Below are 25,297 nucleotides of genomic sequence, written 5' to 3' on the forward strand. Positions count from 1 at the left end.
TGCCATTTCACATGAGTATTAAGAAAAAAGCAAGTAATTAATTGTTTCAAATATAAAAAATTAGTAAAACTGATATGGTTGCATCCGTTAAATATAAGTGTATTGGGAATGCATAAGCAGCAGAAGTGAAATCCTGTTCCAGTAACAATAGTGGAGATGTACAATATTTTGCCTGGCAGTGACTTTTGGTTTCTTTTGGCCAAATATTTTCCTTGTATTTGTTTTTAGTGTTAGCTGGTGCCAATAATTGGGAAAGATGGGATGTTATTTTTCCATTCAGTTCTTACTTGATTTCAATTTTTGCACAATTTTAAGATCTATGAACTTCTTGATTTTTATATACATATAATACTTAGTTGCAGTGCTCTGGTGTGAACATACTGTTTTGAAATTGCATGACATTTGGAGTATGAAAGTGTATAGACACAGGCTGTTTTTTGCATTACTTATATAATGGAAATAATGGTTCATGAATTTAAGTTGTAGACTCTATCAGTTGAGTCTGGGTTTGGAGTTTTTACTCTAGTAAAGGATATTAGAGCAAACAGTTAAATAAAAAAACCTGGGTTATTTTTTGTTTTACATAGATTTATTTTTTTTTCTGTTCCTTGTGTACTGTGGTAATTTACCAGGCCCACGAGATCTGTGGGGCTGACAGTCATGCTTCATTTTTACTGAATTTGGCACAAGAGGATTCTTAATTTTAGTTGATAGCTTTACTTTATTGCATTTGAATGACAAATGTTATTTCTGTAAACTAATTTAAATTACATGTCTACCAATTGTGATTTGATGACATAGAATCATCCCATAAAACTTTGTAGACACGTCTCTAATTTTGAAAATTACCTTGAGGTTTTAAAATATGTTTTCAAATAAGTAACTTGGGGTTTGTTAATAGTAGTTTAACAAACTGTTTGGGTAAAACCCAAAGCAAAAAGTTGGGACGTATTTATGGAAGATTTTGAAATTATAAAATGTATGAGGATATGGCAGTCATTTTAGAAAGTGATAGATGTGGTTTCTCCCAGAAAGACCTCAGAAAATCATCATTTGATAACACAGATCTCAGCCTTGTGCCACGTGCTCTTATTTGTCCCCTGGAGCCTGGACTGACTGACGTGTCATCTTACCATTCCTCTTCTTTTCAATGCTGATATAACTATAGACACACAGAAATAACAGTGCTATTTTCTATTCCTTTTAGTACTGTTGAGTTGGTGCACTTATAAAATGGTGGATGAGAATCTAATTTAGCTTTTGCATCATTAATTAACTGAGTTTGACTCTAGGGCTTGAATCTACCTTCAGCTCTGTGAGCAATGAGCCTCTCTCTACTGTTGAAGAGGTGAACACTGGGATTACTGCAACTTGACATCTTCCTTGCTATTAGAGCCAAGCTTGTTTTGCTTTTTACTGCCTTTTTGAATTTTTCTGAGGAGAACTCTATGGAAAAGGTGAAGAGGGAGGCAGTCTTCTGTGAACTGGGAATATGCTGTTGAATTTTACTAACTTTTTTGTTTGCTTGGGTTTTTTTGTTTGCACTGAAAGCTTTTTTGCTTTTTTAAAAAAAGGGGGGGGAAGGAACTTGTGGAAAAGTATATTGATGCTTTTCAAGAATATCTTAAGCAATATCTTAAAAATAGTATCCAATACTTTAGAATATCTTCTGTAATAAAAAAAAATATTACTGGAATGCGATTGTCTTTCTACTAGGAAATGTAACAGTATACCTTCATAGTTGTGCTACATTAATTATGTCATAATGAATATAACTTAAAGATACTGGTTTTTTCAGGGTGATTTTTCATTAATGTAAATATATAACAGATTTCTTTTATACTATTAGACCTCTCTGTAACTTATAGTCTTAACATTCATTTTTCTTTACCAGCCAACAACATGGATGCTTCTTATGTTCTGTTTTAATACTTTATCTTTTTCTCCAGTCCTTCTTTTCGAACATATCTCTACAGATTAGAAAAAGAAATAATGAAATGCTAGTGCACCTTAGGTTGCTGTGGAAATGTTTCTAATATTTACTGTATTCTTATTGCCAAGAAGCAAGGAAAAAAATAACTTCTTTTGCAAATATATATAACAATACTTTATATTTGCAGTTTTCTTTATGATTCATGAATCATTTACACAGCAGTTTGCTTTTGATAAATGAATTGCTCATTTCTCTCATCTTTTTTTTTTTTAAGCACTTCTGAAAGTGGAGTTATAATACTAGAATTTTGGATTATTCCGAGTAGCATGTCACTTTAGTTTTTCTTAGTGGAAATGTAATTCTAGTTAACACTATCTTTTTAAGGCAGTGCTGTCTTTGGTAGTCTTTGCAGACCAGCAGCAGGACTGATTCGTGGAAGTCTTTACTTTAAAAGTGTGGGAGAAAGTGAGTAGCTGGTTAATCTTTCTGAGTTAGAATGAATTGAAAAGAAGTCAGGATTCTGTCTACCAGTAACATTGCAAGCATATCTTTTTTTCAAGGCATAAAAACTTTTTTGGACCAGAACACAATAGTGAATAATTTCATTATCACGGAGACATAGCTTACAGCCTTTCTGCTTAAGGGAAAAAAGAACCCAAAAACCAAATCTATTTTAAGCAAAGCAGATTTTCTTACTTTTTAAAACTGTGGTGTGATGTACTTGCGTTTCTCTTAATTTGGGAAAAATGACCATATCATCCCTTCACTGTGGGAAATGGATGCTTTTATAGACATGAAATATAGTTTTGAGGCTTCAAAATTGTTTTTTTTCTTTCTTTTAATAATATTTCAAGTTTGACTAGAGTTGACGGATTAAACTACAGCTTTGTTCCTTGTACAAATTTTACTCCCTTGTAAGTAATGTTAAAGCCTTTAATACTAGAAGCTGATATCTTGATATCAGCTGCTATAAAAAGTTTTAAAAAGAATTTGTAGCACTTGGGGAACTGTTGTCTTTTTATTCTAACATTAGTGGATTATTATTCTACAATAACTAGAAAGACAGTTACTACTTAAAGACCTGTAGATTCTAGTACTGGCTAACTTAGTTGCTTTTTATTTATGTGATCTACTGTAAAATATTTTTTTACATGTAGAGCGCTTGTTTACCTGCTTTGGGATTTGTGCTATTTGCTGTGATGAACATGATGTACATGAACTCTATTATGATTAATTTAAAACCAACCTTTTTTTCTTTTTCAGAAGGGGACAAAGAGTTTGAGGAAGACTTAAGAGGACAAGAGACTAAAGAAAGGAAGAAAAATGCCGAAACCAGTAAGTAGCTCTTCTCATCTTACTCCAGATGAGCTTATTCTTCTAAAATCTAACAGGCTTTTCATGTTTTAGAGTGGTGATCTTATCATAGCTTTAGTTGTTTTGATTCTGCCCTTTCTAGATTTCATAAGGTCTGATAATGTTTCATTGGAGTTGAGATAGGTTAATGCTGACATGTGAAAGAAGATTGAGAAATCTTGGGGCTGCAGGTTGCATGGAGCACACTTGGAGATGGAGGCTGTACTTCTGAACCATAATGAAGCTAGAGCCCATTTGGCTGGCAAGAGGGATGACTTTTCAGGAATTGTTGACTTTGAGATGAGGTGACATACAATGGTTAGTGGAGCCATAATTTGAGCCTGACTCAGTGTCTGTGAGAATCAGTGGAAGGATTTGCTGCAGAATTTGGCAGGGGAAGACAGAACATGTGTAAAGGCTCTGTAACAGCAACAGTGCTAAGTTAGGTGGTAGGTTTGCCATGGTAGAGGGTATAACCTAGAAGGTAAGTGTAGAAGGGAGGAGAGAAGCCATGTTTTGGTCTCCTGTTCATCTCACTTCAGCTAAAAGTTCATCCAGTTTCTATTGGGGTGGGGGGGAGGTGGGGAAGGGGGAAGTCTCCAGCTTTGGTTTTGATAATAGTTCTAGAATTCTTTAAGGTGAGAATTATTCAGCAGCTTGATTCTTTTGCTGTTGAAGCAATATTGGTTGCTTATTATTTCATCTACTGTGTGTTATGATTTCTGGTCGTCTGTTCCGCTTGTATGCAGTGAGCAAAGTGTTCAGAAAGGGAACTGAATTGTCAGGGGAGATTATTCAACTCAATTGGTTTATGTAATAGCCTTCAGGCTTTCTTTGTTTACTGAGGTTTCATTGAGATAGTAAATTAGGAGCAGGACACATCTATTACTAAGAATAAATGTCTGTATACATGTATGTACACATATATGTATCCATACATAGAAATATAAAAGGTTTTTGCTATTAATCATTACCAGTATAAACAGTCTATTGCATGCCAGTGTTGAAACTGGTACTGCTTAATGAATAAGGTGAGCACAGGACTTGTCCAAGGGCTGGAAGTTATGTTCTGAGCTTTGCCATTTGTCTGCTGACCAACTAGCCAATACCATATTGTTTCTGTAACTTCTTCTTCCCCACCCTCCTGTGGACTGGGGGCGATGTCTTAGTACTTTCTGAAGTGGGAAGTAGTCATTTGTATCCTGCTGCCGCCTTGCAGAAAACTGCACTATTAAGGGAAGGAAAAATGAATTAGCAGCATACGTTTTCTGACCTTTTTGAGTCCTGACTATGATAGAGTAGTGCCTTTGATAGAGCTTCTCAACTGGAAAACTGTATTTTGAGAATAAGGCAAAAACACACTGTGAGCCCATGTGGTTCCTGAGGCCCCCAGCTCTACCCAGCTACAGATCAATGAAGTCACAGAAGTGATGACTAGGAAAAAAGACAGCCTGAAGGAGGTTAGAGCATGAAGTTCTGGGATTGGAACCATGAAATGTAAGCAGACAGGGTTCTCTCTGTTTTAAGGACCGATAAAAATTGTAAGAAATACAGTTTTAGGGTTGTTCACAAGAAAACTAATATCTTTAAAATTGGTATTGCAGAGGTGTTGGAATAGCTCACAGTCTAGCTACTAGATTTTAGGAAAGAAGATGATTTGTGCTGAGGATGAGCTTTTCTTCTTGCCTTTTAATGAGGGACTTTATATAAAGGGTTCTCATATGTTGGGATGTTCTCATGTCTCCTGACAATGTAGGCGCATGTGAGATCTTAGAAGGAAGCCAAGTGAAAGGAGCCATTACAAAATGAAATTGAATTGATTACATGTCTCAAAAAATGTAATGGATTTCTTCCGGTAAATGACAGGTTGCTGTAATTCTAATTGGTAATCGTTGAATGAAGAAGTAGCGCACATGATAAAGATTAAGTGATTTTTACCTATAAAAATAAAACCTCAGATTTTGCTCTGGCTACTTCTTCAATGGTAGGTCGCTTTGAGACTTTCTGCCCCCTTTTTTATTTTTCCTTCTGGAGTCTGTAAGAGCCCAGTCACTGCTTGTGTTTAATGAATCTGACATTGTTCCTTGACAGTTGTGCTGTTCTGGTGGGGTTTGATAGTACTGGACTGGAGAAGGTCTCTTGCTTTGGACATTCACTGTAGCTCTTACCAGTTGTCTTTAAAGACAACTTGCAATAACCAAATGTACTTCTAGTCTGGAAACTACTTGGGCTTCAACTCCTTGTTCTTTATTCTTGGCAGCTGTTGCAATAAGACTGTCAGTATTAACTAGTTTTATTATTTGGAGGCCTTTCAACCTGAAAACGATAAGAAATAATTGTGGATAAGATTGTATAGAACTAAGAAAACTCGGTAACTGGTGAGAGTTTTGACAGTGTTATTTTATAACTTTCTTCTCTGTATTAATGTAACCTACATAGGTGCGTATATTTCTTTTTCTCCAGATTCTGTTGTAATTATTACATTGATTAATTTTCAGAAAAATCTGGTCATCTTGTAAATATGTGAACCTGTGCAGTACAACTATAAGTAAATTTTCATTCCAAAAAGCTTGGATTTTTTTTTTGTATGCATAACAAAATACTGCAGGTTGAAGATCCTTATGGGTGCTTTCCTACTTGAGATATTCTATGATAACAAAGAAGCTATAGATAGGTTTAAGCAAAATCAGCAAACAGTAGATGTTTGGGTTCACTTTTTGCTGTCACATTGAAAAGTTATGTAGTATTCCAAACAAAATTAAGTAAATGAAGACCAGTAAAGCATCTTGGCATAGTTGAGTTTTAAAGCAAAGATCTTTCATTTTTCCTTGGAGGCTGTCTGAAATAAGGTTTGTGCCACTCTGGATGATCATCTTATATGTAGTAGTAAAAGGTTATTATTATATCCTTGAGGTTTTCTCTTTTATAGGCTACTGGGTTAAATAGCTTGAGTGAAAAGGCTGTTTTGAAAGTGTGAAAGCAACTTTAATATATTATGCTGAGATATTAAGGCAATGTGTCTGAAAAATACACATTATTGAAACGTTTTCTTGTTTGATTGCTTCAGTGGAAAAGTCTGTACAGTTTGGCTGTATTTGCCAAAAGTGGCTCTCTCTCTTTCACACAATTCACTCAACTTCTCTACTTTTAAAACAATAGTTCTGAGACTTAATACTCTCAGTTCTGCCTAGCAGTGCAAAATTAAGTTTCATTTAGCTTATGATCCATCTGAAAAAAATTGGTGACTTCTTTGCTTAATTAGGTCTCTTGCTGCTGTAATCAAATTTAGAGCTGTTAAATAGGGCTGTTTTCAGTGTGCTTAGTTCTCTGCTTACTGAAGAACAGAGTATTTGTTGAATCTTTATTTTCAGTGCTTTCTTCCTAAAAGAACAGATTCAAAATGTTTCTCAGCTGTATACTGTTTTCCCAGATCATCACCAAAAATAGAAACATAGAAACTAAAATTAGGCATAATTAGTTGCATAACTGTTAATCATTTCATAGGCTAAGAAGATTAGGTTTAATTGACTGAAATATTAGTTGCATTTATAGGGTGGAAGAGGAGTTAAAATTATCAGCTGGTTTTGCTGGTAGCTTGCAGCATTTTTGTACAAGACTGCGAGGCGTGAAAGAGGAAGCGTTACGTTGGGTAGCAATAGGGGTAGATGTCAACGTTACCGAGATTAAAATAGAATTCTTTTTTTAGGTTTCTGCAACATTTTACGATAGTGTGTATTCAGAATGAGTAGATATCCAATTGTGGAATGATAGGGATGTTTAAAATTTGAATTAATATTTACAAGATGTTAATTTCTGTAGAGTTGTTGAAGTAGTATATAAGTTTGTTTTTTGACTAGAGTTGTTTTACAGGAAAGTGAGATGTGTATTGCAGTATTTTAATTATGGTTTGCATATATGACTTATTTCTGCAGCATAAATAGACAACTCGTCAGTTTGGAGGACTGCTTGCTTTTGATTTGTTTATTAGTAAAATCTGTTTGCCATTATTCTGTACCCTTCAGTTCCTAATGCTGTTTAATCCTTACCGTTTTACCTTTTGTCATTAATTTTTTTCTTGCATCTCTTCCTGTGTCTGCTTTGAGGTTGATGTGGAGAATGTGCTGTGTATGTTTGCGCAGTGAGTAAAGCAGTGGGACCAATATACTGCTACTCCTTAGCAGAAATCATTTCATATCCAAACTTGATGTAGCAGTCAGCTGAACTACTGTAAAGAAACTCTTGGAAGAAACTTTGTTTTGCTATATGCAGTGTTCTTTATAAATAGGAATTGATCTGGTTTCTATGGCTTTTACATGTGACTAATTCATACTGCATTTATTAAAGCAAAGCAAAACCACTGGAAACCTTTTTCATGTAATATTAAGTTACTTTCTTACTAAATATTGGTACCTACTCAGTTCTGGGCTCCCTGATGGAAGCTGAAGTGCCATGACTAATCTCTGTGAATGATGCAAAGTATTAGACTGTTAAGCTAACAGTTTTTGTGCATATTCTATGGAGTGTATCTATGCTTGAGGAAAGGTCCAAAGGTTAATGAGATGACTGTGTAATATCCCATTAAACTGTGGAAGGTCAAAGCTAGATACTACAAGGAAGTGTAGAAATATTTAATATCTTAAAGCATAATAAATAAATAAATAAAGAATAATACAAAAACACAGCAAAATTACAATTCCCATATGAAATGCATGCTTTTAATATGTGCACATGGGTGTTTATTGTTCCAGGTACGTTTGACTGCTCTATTGGTTTGGATAAATTCTTTCATAGATAAGTTGCTTTAGGTTGTTTTTTAGAAATACTGCTTTGTGAGCTATATCAAATGTTGCTTATGAGTTATGAGGACATTTGTTATCAAAACATCAGTTGCTCCCTTCACAAAGAACAATCGGTATGTATCTATGTGTTCTTCACTTTCTCTTGCCTGTGTTCTGAAATAAGTCTGATAAAATACAGATAAACTCAGACTGTTGGTTTGGATACCAAGGGGAAGAAGATAACTGTCACAGTGCAGGGGTTTTAAAGCATTATTACTTGGGGAAAGTTTATTAGAAATAGGTTAAAAAAATATGTATATATACTCAGATATTGAGACAAAGCAATTTTGTCAGAACTAAGGAAAAACTGTACTTTTTCTGTAATTTCTTTTCCAAATGTTTGGTGATCCTTTTATGGTGGAAGATTTCTGTCTCTGGCCTTCCGTTCATATTGTTCTGTATAGCCAAATGAGCTAAGCTAAACAGTAACTTTAAGAGCTGTGAGGTAGGTGTTGGTATTCTTAACAGAGATTTGGTGCTCTAAAAGAGAAGTTTGCTGTATTGTTTTCCTAAGTATCCAACAGACACTTTGCTATGTTATGTTAAACTTCACTGTGTTCTTTATACCCTCTTACAGCAGCTTTGCTTATAAAATGCATTCTTAAAAATTATCCAGCAAGCCACTCTTAAAACTTAGTGCTAAGCATTTTCTTCCTTTAGAATTTTGTAAAAATTAAAATTGTTCATTAATCTGCCCTTTTTTTGTTTCCATTATGGCCTTTTAAATACAGTGTGCGCTTGTCTAGATGCTTGGCTTGTGTAATTTCACATACAGTTGCATAAAGGTAATATAGTCAGGGTAAAATTTTGCCAGAAAGAGACAAACCCTAGAGGCGTTCATACATTGTGTGTGGGTGGTGGGGTTTTTTTGTTGGTATGGGTTTTTTTTAATGCCACCTTCTTCCCAGCACAAGAGTGTGCTTCTTATCCTAGCTTTTCTGGATGAACATCAGTATGGTTGTTTATCTAAAGTGGGAGCTGAGAAAGCTGTCTTATATCCTCTGCATTAATACCATGTATAGCTTCATGGGTTAGGTGTTGGAAGCATTGGAGTGTTTTGGTTGATTTTTGTGGTGGTTTGTGTGTGAGGTTTTTTTATTTATTGTGTACAGTGGCCTAAATCAGTGATTTCTGGTGCTGGATGCCAGAGGGCTGGTCCAGAAGTGCTGTATTGCCAGGTGTCATCTGTGTCTGTCATTGCAGAGCTGCTGTTCGGATATGATGTTGCCTGATCTGTGGAGAAGGGGGAAGATCCCTCTCCAGAGGGACCTTGTCAGAGGATTCACAAAGTCTAAGTTACCCAGTTACTAAGCCTCCAGTAGCATTTTTGTGGATGCCCCTTCCCTGACGGTGTTCAAGGCCAGGTTGGATGGGGCTTTGAGCAGCCTGGGCTGGTGGGAGGTGTCCCTGCCCATGGCAGGGGTTGGACTGGATGAGCTTTGAGGTCCCTTCCAACCCAAACCACTCTGTGATTCTATGATTTTTTGAAGTATTTCCCAGAGCTGACCATCATGATATTTTAATATTTAATATTTGCATAGAGATTGCTCTGTCAGTAATAAATGATATAAATTGTTAATTTGTGGCATCAAAAAGAATGTTACCACTTTTTAATCTTAGGGGGGAAAAAAAGGATGTTTGCTCAGGCATACTCCTCTGGATTGCAGAACCATCTAGAGAGTTTCTTGATTAGTTTACCAGAGTAGGATCCTTAGAAGGCATCTGCTCAAGAGTTTAGTCAAAATTACATATGAATATAACAAATGAGACTTGTTGCAGCTCTTGCCCTGAGCCTGTGCACAGCAGAATGAGATTTGCCTCATGGCTGAGCAGCTGAAGTAATTGGCTAAGTCTTGTCTAGTGATTTATCATAGTTTCTGAAGTTTGAAGGAAGATGTGTAATCCTGGTGAACGCAAGATTGAAAAGCAGGCATTAAATGGGTCTTCTGGTGTGAGGAGTGGGAGCCTTCCAACACTTGCTGCAGAAAACCTCTGTACATCTCTCTTGTCACCATTGCGAGAGCTCCTTCCTGTTTCCGTATTCATGTGGTAAAGCTGGTTGTCATAATGTTCAGATTAGTTTCTGTCTGCATCATTTGTGGTTCAGATGATTTCCCTCTGTTACCAATGCCACATTAGGAGTGTTGCTTCAAAGCAGCTGGATACCCAGCAGCAGATTACATGAGTGACAGACAGCCCATGGCTGAATTTACTGGGCCTTTCTCTGCCTGCATTTTCTCAATTCCCTGCCTTATTTATAATGTAGAAACTTCCCCCATGACTATTCTTACTGTAGTGGTTAGCTTTGTTTTACTGACAGTGCAACTAATGCTGGAGGTTTGACTTTGTTGAGAGTGCGCTGTGTGATCGAGGTTTGGATTAGATAAGTATAAACCTTCTGGGTTTAGCCTTAGATTTTGCCAAAAGTAACTTTCTTCTTTTCCGTGCCCAGAAATAACTGAAGCTGTGAAACAATGTTATAAGGTTGTAAAAGCTCAGTGTTTGTACGCCAAAAATCCAAGTCAGTCTGAATGTCTTCAGAAAGAAAATGATCAAGTGTAGTATTAACTTTGTATGTCTTTTCCTAAATAACTCATATCATAAAAGGTAACATTTTCATATTGCTGTCACTTTAATGTGAGACTTTCTTAGTAGAACTGAAAGTGCACATATTAATTAGCAGTTGGGTGATCTGATAATAGGAAGCTCAAAGAAAAAGAAAATTGCTGAAGACTTAAGCAGTTACTGTAATGTTAATAAGTGACCAAGTACTGCTAATGTGTATTTCTATCTATCGAAGGTGTAGCATTCTGTACTCTGCTTTTAATTGAGGCAGTAACATCCAGAAGCAGTCAGCACCTACAGGCTGTGTTGTTTGCCTCTGTATTACATCTCTTACTCTGCTGTTTGAGTATTTTAGTTCCTGTGAGGGGTATAGACATCAGGTAGTATTTCTTGCATTTGTGGAAGCTGATATGTATTGTAAGGATATTTATGTAAGAAGGTTCTGCTGCAGCTCTGAAGTCTGCTGCGATTAGTTGGACTTGGTGTGCTTTTAGGTCTTCTCTGACGCTGCTTGTTTGGCAGCGGTGCTGTTACATAAGAGTACTTTGGCATTTAATAAAGTTACATTTTAGCCTTATGCTTTATAACTTGCTTACTTGTAGCTGCCCTAAGCAGGCTTCATTTTTTAAAATTGAAAAAATGCTTTTAAAACAATTAACTTCTTTTTATTAAGGGGCAACCCCCACACACTTAAACCAGTACAACTGGCAGTGGGTTAGACCTACCATTTAAAATGGGCTGTTCTGTTAGAAAATAAGCATTTTTTTCCCCTCTTCAAACTGGCAGAGTGAGAGCATCTACAGAAAACACCTCTTTTCCCTCCTCCTGACACACCCTCTAATTTTTCTTTTTGGCAATAAAAGTTTACTATCTTTTACTCCAAAGCCTTCAACTCTTGTTCTTTATCAGTGTTTGCACACACACACACACAAAAAGTTTGCTAAGCCCTTGCTATCTTCCTTGTTTGCAGGTCTATAACCTAAAGTCCTCAGACTCCTGCTACTCTTGTCTTGTGTATCCAATTCATGCCCAAAGTCGACACTAAAAGGAGTGAACAAGCTGAATCTGTTGCATGGGGACAAGCTTCTGTCCAGTTTTCTTTTTCACACCTTAGATCTCCCTTCTGCGTTCTGTCTTGTGGAGACATTTCCAGACTCTCACTTCTCAAAGTATTCCACCTGGTGGCAAAATTAGAGAAACAGTTAATGGAAGTAATGGTTTGTACACGCATAGATCAAGTAGTGTAAAAACCTGTAATACAAGTCCTAATTTATTCCTGTTCCATATATTATAGTAGAGAGAAAGAGATTAGAATGTATTTGTGTGCCTTAAGTTTCATGTTTCTGGTTTTTGCATTTATGGCAAAGTAGATTTGACCTTTAACAGTTTATATTCCTATTTGGTAAAGAGAAATAAAATGTGATACCCTGGCAGTAGGAATGGAAGACTGTTCTAACGGTGAGAAGACAGTACTGTGCATTTAGTACTTTGCTCTGTTTCATGAAAATTCTCACTCCTCTGTGTACCAGTTGAAGAGAAATTGGAACAGACTGTTGTACTTCCAAGTAAGGTTGGCTTTATCTCCTACAGTATTTGACTGCTTGTTTTAGAACAAATGAAAACAGCAACTGTCAGGAGTTATCTGGAAAATGGCCCTCTATTTCAGAAGGAACAAGTTAATTGAATAGTCGTAGGTTTTCAGTCTTGCAATAAGGGAATTGAATGGGATCAGCATTAACGGGAGGTAACTTCTCTAGTTCTTCCTTCCATTGGTGAAAGATGGGCTGTTAGTACTTTCTGAGGTATACAAGCTCTAGTGCTGTATACTTTAAGACCACTGAACCTTGTAATTTTAGAAATGGTAGGGCAGGAGGTTGCTTATCTTTTTATACTGCTAAGTATAAATACCTTAAAATGATATCTGTATGACTAGGAACTTCTTTTGCACGTATTTGGGAAGCCCACTGAAACATAATGCCCAGCAGCTGAATGTCCCAGTGTTCTTTGAGTGTTCAGTAGTCATGTCAGCTATCCCATTAAATTGATTTTGAACTTTATTCCCTGGTTTGACCTTCAAGCCTAGTGGTAAATATTATCCTGAGTATGCTTTTATTAAATGAAAGATGGGATTCTTTGCAGATTAAAATTTGTTTCTTACAGGCTAATCGTATATAGAAGCATTACACTGTTACAGTATGATTTAAATATTTCTTTATTTTCTGTAGATCAATGTCAGAGTAACCACGATGGATGCAGAATTGGAATTTGCCATCCAGCCCAATACAACAGGCAAGCAGCTCTTCGATCAGGTAACTTATACATCACTGTGTATGTATGTGTACAAACACAGAAAACTGTTGTGGGTATTAAGGCATAGTTTGAGAAAGCATAAGTGTTCTAATGTATAGAGTATGCTTTTCCTTTCATTATCTAAGCAGTGCTCTTAGTTAAACTTCCTCATCACTTCTCATGGAATGTGTTAAATTCAAAATCAGTCTTCAGTTGAGTTCATGTGTATAGAACTGCTTTGAAATTACTGGGGTTTTATTTTATTATTTATTTATTACTTTTTTTCCAAGGGTGGAAGCTGTAAATACTCTTCCCATTTCCACATGTTACAAAAGTAATTTCCTATGATCCAGTTTGAAATTTAAGTTAAGTTAAATAAAATAAAATAAAAAGACTTAAGTGGAAAAGTGAAAATTATGGCTTTAATGTGCTTGTGGATTGCAGACCCATCAGAATGTCACATTCTCACTTGGTAGTGTCTCTGTTGTACACCAGTCAAATGGGGTAAATGAAAGATTTCTTTGAAAGGCTTGTTCTTGCATTCATTTCATGCGATGTTAGCCAGCAGAACCCTGAAACAATTTTTTGATCTAGGTTGTGGTGTGTTCTCAAAAAGGTTAAGAATAGAAGCTTGTCAATGTGTCACTTTGTTTTTCCTTGAGAAACCTACAAATATGTTATGTTATCTAGATCCAAGATGTTTACATTTTCTTAAAAATGCAGAAATATTCAAAATAACTCTTCAGAACCAGTTTAACTAGATCAACCATTGTCTTGTAGAGCTGTTGCTTCTGTCCGTTCCACTATAGGTACTTAGAGTATGTAATGATGGGTATTAAGAGAAAGTCACACATTGAAATAGTTCTTAAAGAACTCTTAAAGTTCTGATTGACCTTGAAGAATCAGTGAAGTGTCTTAGTATCTAAGATGAAAGGAGGAGAATGTTTATTGTTTTGTAACACTGAGCTTTTTCCTTTTAGGTGAGTGAAATTTTGCTTGCAATTTTTGTTTGAAATGGCTGTCTGACTTTTAACACTTCTACCCCCTGCTGCTTTCTCTAATATCAGTGGCAGTGTATCTTCAGCTGCTTAGTAGGAAAAGATTCCAGGACTCTTACAAAGACTTCTTGAAGAAAGGGGCTGCCATACTTTTTGTCTAACCAACACTACAGTCAAATAAAATGTACAGTATTCTGTGGCATGGAAGCCGTGAGCAGTTACTTGTCTTTTGCCAACCTTTATCTTCTGCCACGCAGTATGGGGTGGGGTGACCTTCTGCTGTGTAACATCTTGTGCCCAGGTAATCAGGTTCATCCAAATTGGGGCATTCACAATCAGGGAACAAAGATACAGCTCTGAATTCTCTTTCATGCTCTCTTCAGCTTTGTTCCTCAATTCACTGTGTGGTGTTTGACATCTCTGCTGTTTTTCTATAGAAAGAAAATTGAGTAGCACTGTTACTGAGAAGATTGGTCTTTAAGGTTCATGCAGAAATGGTGGATGTGGCAGTCGACTTAGTTATTGCTTGTGGAAAATAACCTCTGCATGAATTTAGCTGTTGTCTTAACACTCCTCCATGCTTTCGGTGAACAACTATTCAGTCAGTGGTTCTTTCTGGAGTGTGTTGGTTTGTTTCTGGAGTTGTTGATTTGTTTCCTGTTCTATGTGTGTGTTCATCATCTTCATCTGCTAGCAGACAAGAATTCAGCATTTGACGTCTGTGGCTTTCTCGTTTTCTCTTCCATTGTGAAACTCAGTAAAGTTCTTATTTCACAAACTCATTTTAGAAAAATTACTCATATTTCAGAAAGTGTCTTAACATATTTATTGTTAGTCCTTCTGTCTATCCTGTCGATGGTCAGAATGGGCAAGAGATGATCTGTCCTCCTTTAGTCAACTGGTTTAGCATCTCTTAACTTTCCTAGGAGAAGAAGAACCCCACCCCTATGGTGGGTTCGTTTCCACACACTGATGGTAATGGTGGGCGTTGTTTGTAGTTTTCAATAAGGTGTTAGCACTGAGTATCAGTATCCCTGGTTTACTGTAGTGCCATTCAGGAGGAATGGGCGAGTTGTCTCCTTTATTTCAAGTTACACCCCACGGTCCTTTCCAGATATCTCAGAAGGCTCCCTTGCGATCTTTCAGAAGCTGATTCAGTGAAATTCTCGCTAGGCTTTATTTATGTGTGTGTTTTGATTTGCCAAAATATGTCTACTGGTCTGGTTGCTTTTCTTCAAGAAGTTTTTATTGCTTATTAATAGTCAAGTTGTAGGATGTGATGATGGATAAATCTGCTTTACAGATGTGATGAAGACTTGCCTGGAGCCACTCAATGAATCCTTTGAGCCAGAATAAAACTCCCGAGTTTCCCATTCTCTACTTAGTTTTCATATCACACTACTGCAGCGCATAAGAGCTTATATTATCTTGGGACAAAGTTTCAGAGAATTTTTTCTTTCCTTTGAGCTGAGAGGCAGTGACAGACGATGCGCCGTCTTTATTTGTGGAGTCTGAAGTAGAACAGGCTACTGTGTAAGGTGTTCTTAGTGTTGATTTGCAAGCATATGTAACTGCATTACCGTAGACAAGTTGTCTGTATTTAAATAACGTGCAATGTGCAGTTGAAGGGCTGTAGCCAGAAGATGAGAGCAAAATGTTTTGACATAAGCATAAGCATCTGTCTCCGTATGCCTTAAGGGCAGAGCTGTTGAGCATCTGCAGTTCTTACAGCCTTTGCAGCTCAGAGAGCTCATCAGGTACAAAGTCTCAAAGTAAAGAGCATTCTTGGAGCTGTCTGATAAAGCCCTGAGTAGTTTGATGAGCATCATACAGGAGATCTGTGCTAAAAGAAGCAACAGGTCTGAAATTTCTGTGTTGGGACACCAAATTTCTCAGGACCATACTAGTAACGTAAACTTGTTCTTAACCTTTCTTATGTGCTAAAGTAAATTATATAGAAATTCTGGAGAAAAGAGCTGCTCACTAAAGGAATTGAGTTTGATCCATGAACATTGTGTGTTCTGTTCTTTGGAGCTTAAAAGTGAAAGGATAGAGGAGAAAGAAAGACACACTTGAACGATTGTTAAGTAGTAACACAAATACGCAAGGCATCAGAAGTAACGTTGCACAGCTGTCTTGTGACATTTTCTAGTTTTCAAAATCTTAATTTTGCAACCGATAGTACTACTTTAAAATGGAGGAGGATCTATGTGTAAAATTCTGTTTACTTCACATGCATCTGAATGCTTCCATAAAACAGCCTTCAGTAAACCAGCTTGCCAACATGGTCCAACCTGAGAGCATACGTAAGTACTGCCATACTGGATCTTTTGGAGCCAGATTTTACAGTTATTTAATGATCTTTGCTGGACCTCTGTGATTTATTGCTTATTGAATCTACATGTGTTCTTACTATGCAAGACACGTAAGATAGTTCTACTGTTTCATTGTACTCTGTAGTTAAAGTGCTACTTTTTGTTTTGCTTTGAACCTGCTATCTGATGTTTTCTGTTGATTTTCTTGATTCTTACGTTATGAGGAATAATGAATAATTCTGTTTTCCTTTACATGCCATGCACGTTTTACAGATCTGTATCGTATTTCTGCTTTCCTCGTTACTGTCAATAGCCTTAGTTCTCATCTTTGCTGTGCAGAAAATATTCCACGTCACTGATCATTCTTTGACCCTTTCTGAAACATTCCCAGTGCTGCAGCATCCTTTAAGTTGATATGACCTGTCCATGTGTAGTATTAGAGATTTGGGAATACCATAGACCTCTATAATAACGTAACAGCTTTGTTGCTTTTTTCCTTTACAGTGAGAATTATGTTAGCGTAATTAAAATTGCTGTCTTTTACATAGAGTGTTTTCTTTCTATTACATGTCATCTTTTATTGAGGTTCATCTTCCTTTTTCTGTTCCTCACAGATCTTTATGGAAGGTTTTCTACAGCGGATTTTGTCACATCAGTTTCATCCTTTTTTGCAGATCACATATGAAGTCCTCGGAACTTCCCTAGTGGTTACACAAGTCTGTTGTGAAAACAGTTTATTTTTTTCTTTTTTCTTAACTAGTATATCCATAAAAAGGCCTTCCCTCTCTTCAGGGACAACTTTGTTTCTTTAGTAGCCTTTGGTGATAGACCTGATCAGAGATTTTACAGGAAACCTATGTATGCTTTATCAGCTACATCATCCTTATCTCTTCTATCATTAACGCTTAGAAGATCTCAGAAATATTTGAAGGAGGTGATTCATCCTTCTTACTTCGTACTTGTCCACAAGTATTATTCGTTACTATAGTAATAACATATTCTGTATTTCAGTTGTCTTCTGTTGCAGTGGACTTACTTGTCTGTAGGTCTGCAGATCACTTCCCAGAAGTGAATTCAAATGAGGGTTCTGCTTGCTACCTTGTATTCCTCAGGTGCTGAGTTTGATGTGTGCCCTGAGCCGCACACTCTAGTTGGTAGTTTGGCAACATGGTGTTTGAGTTAATTTACAATTCTGGGATGCATGCTTCCCTGAACCTGAGATTTTGCTACTTTTTTTTTTTCTTTTAAAACTTTGTTTCATTTCAGTTTGAGTTCCTGTAGCTTAATTACCATAAAAAAAATTCCTATTGTAGTGATTACTGATTATTGTGGATCATTTATCTTTAGGTGGTGAAAACTGTTGGTCTTCGTGAAGTCTGGTTTTTTGGGCTACAGTATGTGGACAGCAAAGGCTACTCAACTTGGCTGAAGCTAAATAAAAAGGTAACAAGTCACTAATATTTAGACAATTGTACAGTTTGAAATATACTTTTATAAGGCTTGCTGCTTGAATGTTGTAAGATAGATACAGCTTGCTTCAAATTTAGTTGAAAAGTTGAATTTCATTTGCTTTAAATGACAAAGTGTTAAGTTTGGTTAGTTATAAGAGTATGCAAAGCTGCATCGGCATTTCATTTGAGAAGGAGATATCGTTTCTTGTATTTCCAGTACCATTATGATGCATGCATTAGGAAAACTTAGGCATATGATTGTCTGGTTTTCATGTAGCAAAATACAATAGAATAAATGTTTTACAGTTGTGTGTGTGTGTGTACAGTTCCTGTGTTTCAGGAATTTGCATGTATACAGCTATAGAACTTTAAACAAGGCACCAAAAATAGGCTCCTAAGGTTCTGTTTAGGTATCGAATAGGTAGATTGTAGGATAACTTTTGGTTTGCTTTTCCCCAACAGCGCTGGGCACCTTGTGTATCCTAGCTATTGGGAACCAGGTCATTTAACTTCTGTTTATGAATTTGGTCACTTTTTATTAAATATTGGTTGTCAGGTTATTAATGGCATTGTTTAGAATAAAGAAGTTCAACTTAATCAAGTATACCTCTTTTTATCTTCAGTGTTATGAGGTAAATTAGGAGGATTTTAGGAGCCAGTTGCACTCTGCATTTATCTGATCTTTCCTTCTCGTCTGTGATAAATTCAGTGAGTTACACCTGCTAACCACCAAAGCCGGCTCCTAGAATTTCATGTGTGTCTTGTTTCCTACACCATAAACATTGTAGGGCTTACAAAAGATATTTGTATCACTAATGGCTTGCCTCCAGTGATTGGAGACTACAGGATTTGGTGCATCATTTGCAAAAACTACAGAAGACGTTGCTCTGTGAAAGTCTCTAGCAAGTTAAATTGCTGGTGCAGTTCAGCAGCAGCAAAGGTGTGCCGATTTCTTTAACTTTGACTAAGGCAGCTATCTATCTTTTTTTTTTAAAAAAAAAAGCTTGTAACATTTGATTCTCAAATGCATAATCATAAACTGGCTCGAACTTGTAGGTTACTATTTAAATATTTGTGGTGAATACAGATAAGATGTGGTAAAGCACAGAATAGATGTGCAAATAAGGTTTTACTATGGCAAAAGTATGTGGAAAGGCTGAGGGAGCTGGGTCTTTTTAGTTTGCAGAAGAGGAGACTGAGGGGAGACCTCATTCATGTTTATAAATATATAAAGGGTGAGTGTCACAAGGTTGGAGCCAGGCTCTTCTCGGTGACAAACAATGATAAGACAAGGGGTAATGGACACAGACTGGTACACAGGAGGTTCCACTGAAATTTGAGAAGAAACTTCTTCTCAGTGAGGGTAACAGAGCACTGGCCCAGGCTGCCCAGAGAGGTTGTGGAGTCTCCTTCTCTGGAGACATTCAAAACCCGCCTGGATGCCTTCCTGTGCAACCTCATCGAGGTGTTCCTGCTCCGGCAGGGGGATTGGACTGGATGAGCTTTTGAGGTCCCTTCCAATCCCTAACGTTCTGTGATTCTGTGAAAAGCACCACTTGTTCACTGATGTGATTAAAGTGAGATGCTGTGTGTGAATCAGAAGCAGACAATGATGAAAAGCGAGCAAAACTTAAAATTGACATCTGTAATGTTGAATGTAGTTTATGCTGCCTTACGTACATGATTAAATGGCTGCTTCATATTTACAGTTTTTGATGCTTCCTACAAGTCAAGCAAACAGATGCATCATTTCATGCGTAGTGAAGAAGTTCTAGAGGGACTACTAGTGCACGTAAAATTAAATGTGTAATAAAGTGCCTGAGGAATTGAGGTGTATGAGATTTATTGTGAATGTACCTTTTAACAATCGCTGTGTTATTTAATGTTAAGATTAGTTTAATTTTGGATGTGTTTGCTTTGGTCATAACCACTGCTGAAAGCTGAGCCCAAATGAAATGGAAAATTCTATATAAAAATGAGTTTTTTGTTGAAATTTGAAGTAGACACTTAAGATGATCACATCTGGTCTCTTCACAGAAATCATAATTATAAGGCTTATCCATTCTAGAAAAATAATGTGATTAATGTAATTATGTGTTTTGCACAGGAATAAACCACATGTATTTAGTTTAGTAGTTCAAAGACCTTTAAAAGAATCCAATTTCACACTTACACTGAAGAAATGCTCTTGCTAAAGAAACCTTCTTAGACCCTAATTTGTCACTTCCTGGAATTCATCCTTGGATATAGTTTGGATTTTTATAATACGTATTACAGCTTCTTTTTATTGACATTTTTATTATGGTAAATACAAATTGATGCAAGCCTACAAAAAAAACCTGTTAAACAGCCTTGTCAGTAGTATTTCAAAATTGATTTATCCAAATTGGTGTACTTGATATGTGGTTCCTCAGTGGGTTTGTCAGGAAGCACTGGATTTCAGTGTAGAGGAGTTAATTTGTTACTACTGAGTTAATTATATTTAATATACCATTTAGTGCTCTTATTTTTTTTTATTCTTCTCTCTCAGGTAACACAGCAAGATGTGAGGAAAGAAAATCCTTTGCAGTTTAAGTTCAGGGCCAAGTTTTTTCCAGAGGATGTATCTGAAGAATTAATTCAGGAAATAACTCAGAGACTTTTCTTCCTGCAAGTCAAAGAAGCGATCTTAAATGATGAAATCTATTGCCCACCAGAAACTGCAGTTCTTCTGGCTTCCTATGCTGTTCAGTCCAAGTATGGAGACTACAGTAAGGAGATCCATAAACTAGGCTACCTAGCCAATGATAGACTTCTCCCTCAGCGGTGAGTGAGACTGGTTTTGCGTCATCTGCTGCATGTAAACTTGATTACAGCACATTTTTAATAATAAAAATATTAAGTGGTACTGTGTGTTTAACAGCAGCTTTATTAAGAGTGTATATTTTGCTAGTAAAATTTAGAGATCCTAATTTGGACTCTAAATAATAAAGAAACATCGCAACCATGGGTTGCAAATAAACTATATTGCAGAAAAATGCTAGCCTGGGGAAAAAATATAGAAATTAAATTGTTGCCATTGCTGTTGAGTATAAATTTTTTATATCAGTCACTTTTCTAAGTAGTTAGGAAAAGTAAGCACCAAGATGATAGTAGTGTTTCTTTATGCAACTGAAACCATGCTCCTGGCAGGTTTTGGCAGCGATGGAAGCATTGCAACACAAACATAGAGTTAAACAGTTTTGTTACTATAGAGGAATCCATAGTAGAGTATCTTGGACAAATGTGTGCTTACTAAATGTGTAACATCAATGCACCCTCAAAGAAATGAGAGCCATGAAATAATCTGAGGTTTCTTTAAAAGTCGTGTGCTTTGTTTGCTTTGTTCCTGGTGTGAAGACTAAAAGTAGAAACTTGCTCATTAGCGTAACTAAGCTTGAGAATTTTCTAGCAAGTGAAAAAGCATTTCAAAGGCTTGTGGTGAAGTACTGAAAGAAAGATTTCTGAAAGTGTTCTGTATTTTTAAGTATCCTGGCTAAAAGTTTGGTTTTGACTGCTTGCTTCCTTGTGACAGTGAAGTCTATACCTCTTTCTAGAAAAATAGCCTTTGTTAGGAAGGCAGGGAGTTGTAGAACCAGTAAAACTGTCATTACTGAACATGTTAGTTCACACATCTTGGGTTTTGCTCAGTTATGGTGACAGCCTGTGAACGCTGGAGTGCTTGGTACAACACAAATTCAAACACTTGAGAGGCTCCTTTTCAGTAGACAGATGTTCGACTGATTTCCCAGCATATGCTTTCTGCCAGTTGTATGCCAGGCTGCACGGAGGGAGCACATAGTTTTGATGTTCACCTGTCAAAAGTAGCTTTGTGCCAAGAAATAGGAACTATGAGCTGGGTAGCAACGAGGCATCAAGTCCTTGCTGAGTTACTCTGTTGCAATAGTCCACACACATCTGCTGGCCATGTTTCATCAGTTGCCTGTGTAGAGAGAGTGGAAGGGACCAAATGACCAGAGACTGTTGCCAAAAATATTGCCAGCTTTGAGGGTATCATAGCAACACAGGATCACTTGAGGCTGGAAGGGGAGCTCTGAAGATCATCTTGTCCAGTTCCCATACTCAAAGTAGAGTCACCTGGACAGGATGTTGATTCCCTGTGCTGGTCAGTGCTTAAGAGGCATTTGGACAATACCCTTACTATGTTTTAACTGTTGCTCACCCCTGGAGCGATCAGGCAGTTGGACTAGATAATTGTAGCTCTCTTCCAACTATAATATTCTAAGTAGAGATAGTTAGAGGCTCAAGGCTTTTCCTTGATCAAAGGCAACTTCTCTGGGCAGCCTATTTTAGTGTTTGACCACTTTCACAGTAAAGAAATACACTTGAACACAGTTTGGTTTTTTTAGTTGTATTTCACCTGTGCCCATTACCTCATGTCTTCCAACTCTAACTGAAAAAGATGAAAGTGCAAAGAATTTCTGTAGAAGTAGAAATTTAACTTAATTTGGAAAGCCCAGGAAAGCACAAGTCAGCATGAGGGTGACTGAGTGCTGGTACAAGTTACCTGAAGGTCCTGTAGAGTCTCCTTCCTTAGAGATACTAAAAATCTGCCCAGACATGGTCCTGTCTGTAGGTGACTGAGCAGAGGGGTGGACAAGGTGACCTTCAGAGGTCCCTTCCAACCTCAGCCATTCTAGGAGTTTGTGAAGAAGAGCTTGGGAGCTAGGCTTTTATTTTCAGATGGGCACTTGTGGGACATGATCCTGGGATGGTGTATTCTGCAATATTCTGTTTTGTCCTTTATTTTTTTTATTGTTAGCTTTATGTTGTACTGCTGTGAAAGCTTTTGAATGTTTTGTAAATATCTGCTGGAGGAGCAGAAGAAATAATGGTGGAAAGCAGCTCACAGTGTAAAAATCAGGATTGATTTAATTACAGAACTTCTTTAATAAATTAACATTCTCCTAGAAGACTTGGAATTAATTTTTGATGTAATAATATCTTGGAAATGATTGCCAGGATGCTTTTAGATTATTATAGCCAAAGCAGGCTGTTCTACTTTGTGTGTTCTGTAACAGGCTTCTGTAAGTATTATATTTAGGGCTTATATTCAAGGTTAAAGATGAGAAATAAAGAAACAAAAAGGATGTCACTGCATGTTCTTGTATCATTGAGCTGTGAACACCTCAGCTTTGTGCAGGTGCAAAAACTAAAACATCTATGTCAGTTTTGAGGAGGAAAAAGGCTGTTGATAGGGATGCACCCTGAGCAAATAAAAATGTGATATGGCTACCACTGAAAAGTGCATTTCACTGGATACAGGGCAGAGTAGCAAATGGAGTGACAGAAAGATCTTGTAACAGAAGAAACACTGTGTTAGTATCTTCTGCATCAGTCTGTTCCTCATTGTACTTTGCTAAAAATGTAAGGAGAAGTAGTAAATCCTTTCCTGAGTAAAGAGAGAGGAAGGAAGACTACAGTTCTGACTTCTTAGGTAAGATTATCTTGCAGTCTCTATTTTTTTAATTATCTTTAAAAATAATTTCTCTAGGAATGCTCGAAATGCCAGGTTTCATGGAATGAAGAGCATAATAAAGTTGTTATAGATCTGCATTTTCAGGTGTACCAAACATCACATTTTGACGTTACTCTTACAAAGAGTATAGAATACCATGAAAACAGAAGTGACTTCACACTATTTAAGTGTATTTGCTAAAATACAAAGTTTCTGTGTCTGTTGGGGATAAAAAGATGAACAGTGAATAGGAAGTAATGTTTAAGGTTTTTGGTGTGGTTTTGGGTTTTTTTCAGTTAAAGCATATGCCATGCTGCATAGCCAAACTTATTTTTATGACTTTAAGAGGTTAAATTGGTTGTCAGTGTCATTTAAGAGCAACAACTTCTATTTGCAGTGTGTTAGAACAGCACAAACTGACAAAAGAACAATGGGAAGAAAGAATACAGAACTGGCATGAAGAACACAGGGGAATGTTAAGGTAATTACATGATTACATGAAAAAAAATGTTCCGAGACCTCTAAGGTATTGTTATTATTAGAATGTATTTTTGGAGGCAGTGTATTTGTTTGGAAAACTGCTTTATTTTTTAATTCTGTCCAGGATGAGTTCTTATCAAAAACTTCCATGAGAGCTTCAGTAAGGGTTGAGTTTCCAGTTACGTTATTGGCTTACCTACGTGATTTCTGGTAACATTGTCATCTGCCTTTGTCCACAGTTGCCTACCTCTAAAATATATTTAGTATTTTCTTAGCTCACAGAGTGAAAAGAAGAAGTGCAATGATTGGAGTGTTCTTGGGTATTAGGGTGTAGAGCTCTACAGGTATCGGAGTCAATGTACATACGAATTTCAAAGAGATATTTAATTTCTAACAAAATGTTATTCTAATTAGTTATTCTGCAGTTGCCTTATTCTTACAATGTACTTTTGATTTGTCTATGCTATTTTTTGTTTCTTTCATCAGGGAAGATTCTATGATGGAGTACCTTAAGATAGCACAAGACTTGGAAATGTATGGAGTCAACTATTTTGAAATAAAGAATAAAAAAGGAACTGAATTGTGGCTAGGAGTTGATGCATTGGGTCTGAATATTTATGAACATGATGATAAGTAAGTGGCTAATACTCATTTTGCAGTTCTGTCTTAGGAGACAGAACTGCCTATCTGATTATACAAAAACTACCTTATTGTGTGTAAATAACATCTAGCAAAACAGGTTCCCAAAGACCTTCTAATTTATGTAAAAGACAGAAAAAGAGAGATAATGTTAATTGCCAGAATATTTGAGTTTTAAAGATTAAATAGGGATGCAAAAGAAGGGAAAGGAAAAACAGTTCTGTGGAAACGTAAATTTATGTTGTTTAATATGGATGTATGATAGCTAGACCATCTTTATATGGTTTCTTTCTGTACTCTTCACTCTCTCAAGACTTCCTCTTCAGTCAGGATGAAAAGGACATTGAGAAGCTGAGCAACGTATTTAACAGGAAGCACTGTGTAATAGCAGTGGCTAGGATTAGCGCTGTTAAGAACATGGAAAACTTTAATATCTAAAAAGGAAACCTTCTAGACATCAAAGAAAACAGACGAATCTTGTGTCCTGATAGAGATCACATATTCTGTCCTACTTAGAGGGATAAAGCTGAAATGTACATAATTTGAAGAATCTGAAAACAGAACAGATTTATTATTTCGTTTCTTTCCAAACACTTTTTAGTAGTATCTGATGTCAACAGGCCTTTCACAGTGATTTGAATTTAAACATGTGTCAGATCCCAGTAACAGCTGTCAACTGAACTGAGACTTGCCGCTCTTTGATGTTTATACTCTGTAACAAAATTCTGTAAGCTTTAATTGCCATTAGATGGCAATATAACTCCTGAAAGAGGAAATACTCGGCAAATACTCAGATCAAACTGAATGATAACCATTTTTTGTATCCTTTAACTCCTGATAAATACTTAAGCATTTTCTGATGCTTGTTACTATGAATATACTATGTTACTATATTACTGTGAATATACTATGAAATATAACAAGGGAAAGTGCAGAGTC

General features: G+C 36.6%; 1 protein-coding gene across 1 annotated transcript; it reads left to right on the plus strand.

The window, feature by feature from the left end:
- Nucleotides 1–3,193: 3,193 nt before the first annotated feature.
- Nucleotides 3,194–24,352, plus strand: LOC104537391 (radixin; the record flags this gene model as incomplete). Its single annotated transcript, XM_010180254.1, has 6 exons — nucleotides 3,194–3,268; nucleotides 12,915–12,998; nucleotides 17,639–17,734; nucleotides 20,273–20,547; nucleotides 23,637–23,720; nucleotides 24,206–24,352. Coding segments are annotated over exons 1-6 (698 nt in total), but the record flags the coding sequence as incomplete, so codon positions are not given.
- Nucleotides 24,353–25,297: the final 945 nt, after the last annotated feature.

Source organism: Mesitornis unicolor, unplaced genomic scaffold, assembly GCF_000695765.1.
Source record: "Mesitornis unicolor isolate BGI_N332 unplaced genomic scaffold, ASM69576v1 scaffold45142, whole genome shotgun sequence".
Classification (NCBI taxonomy): Eukaryota; Metazoa; Chordata; class Aves; order Mesitornithiformes; family Mesitornithidae; genus Mesitornis; species Mesitornis unicolor.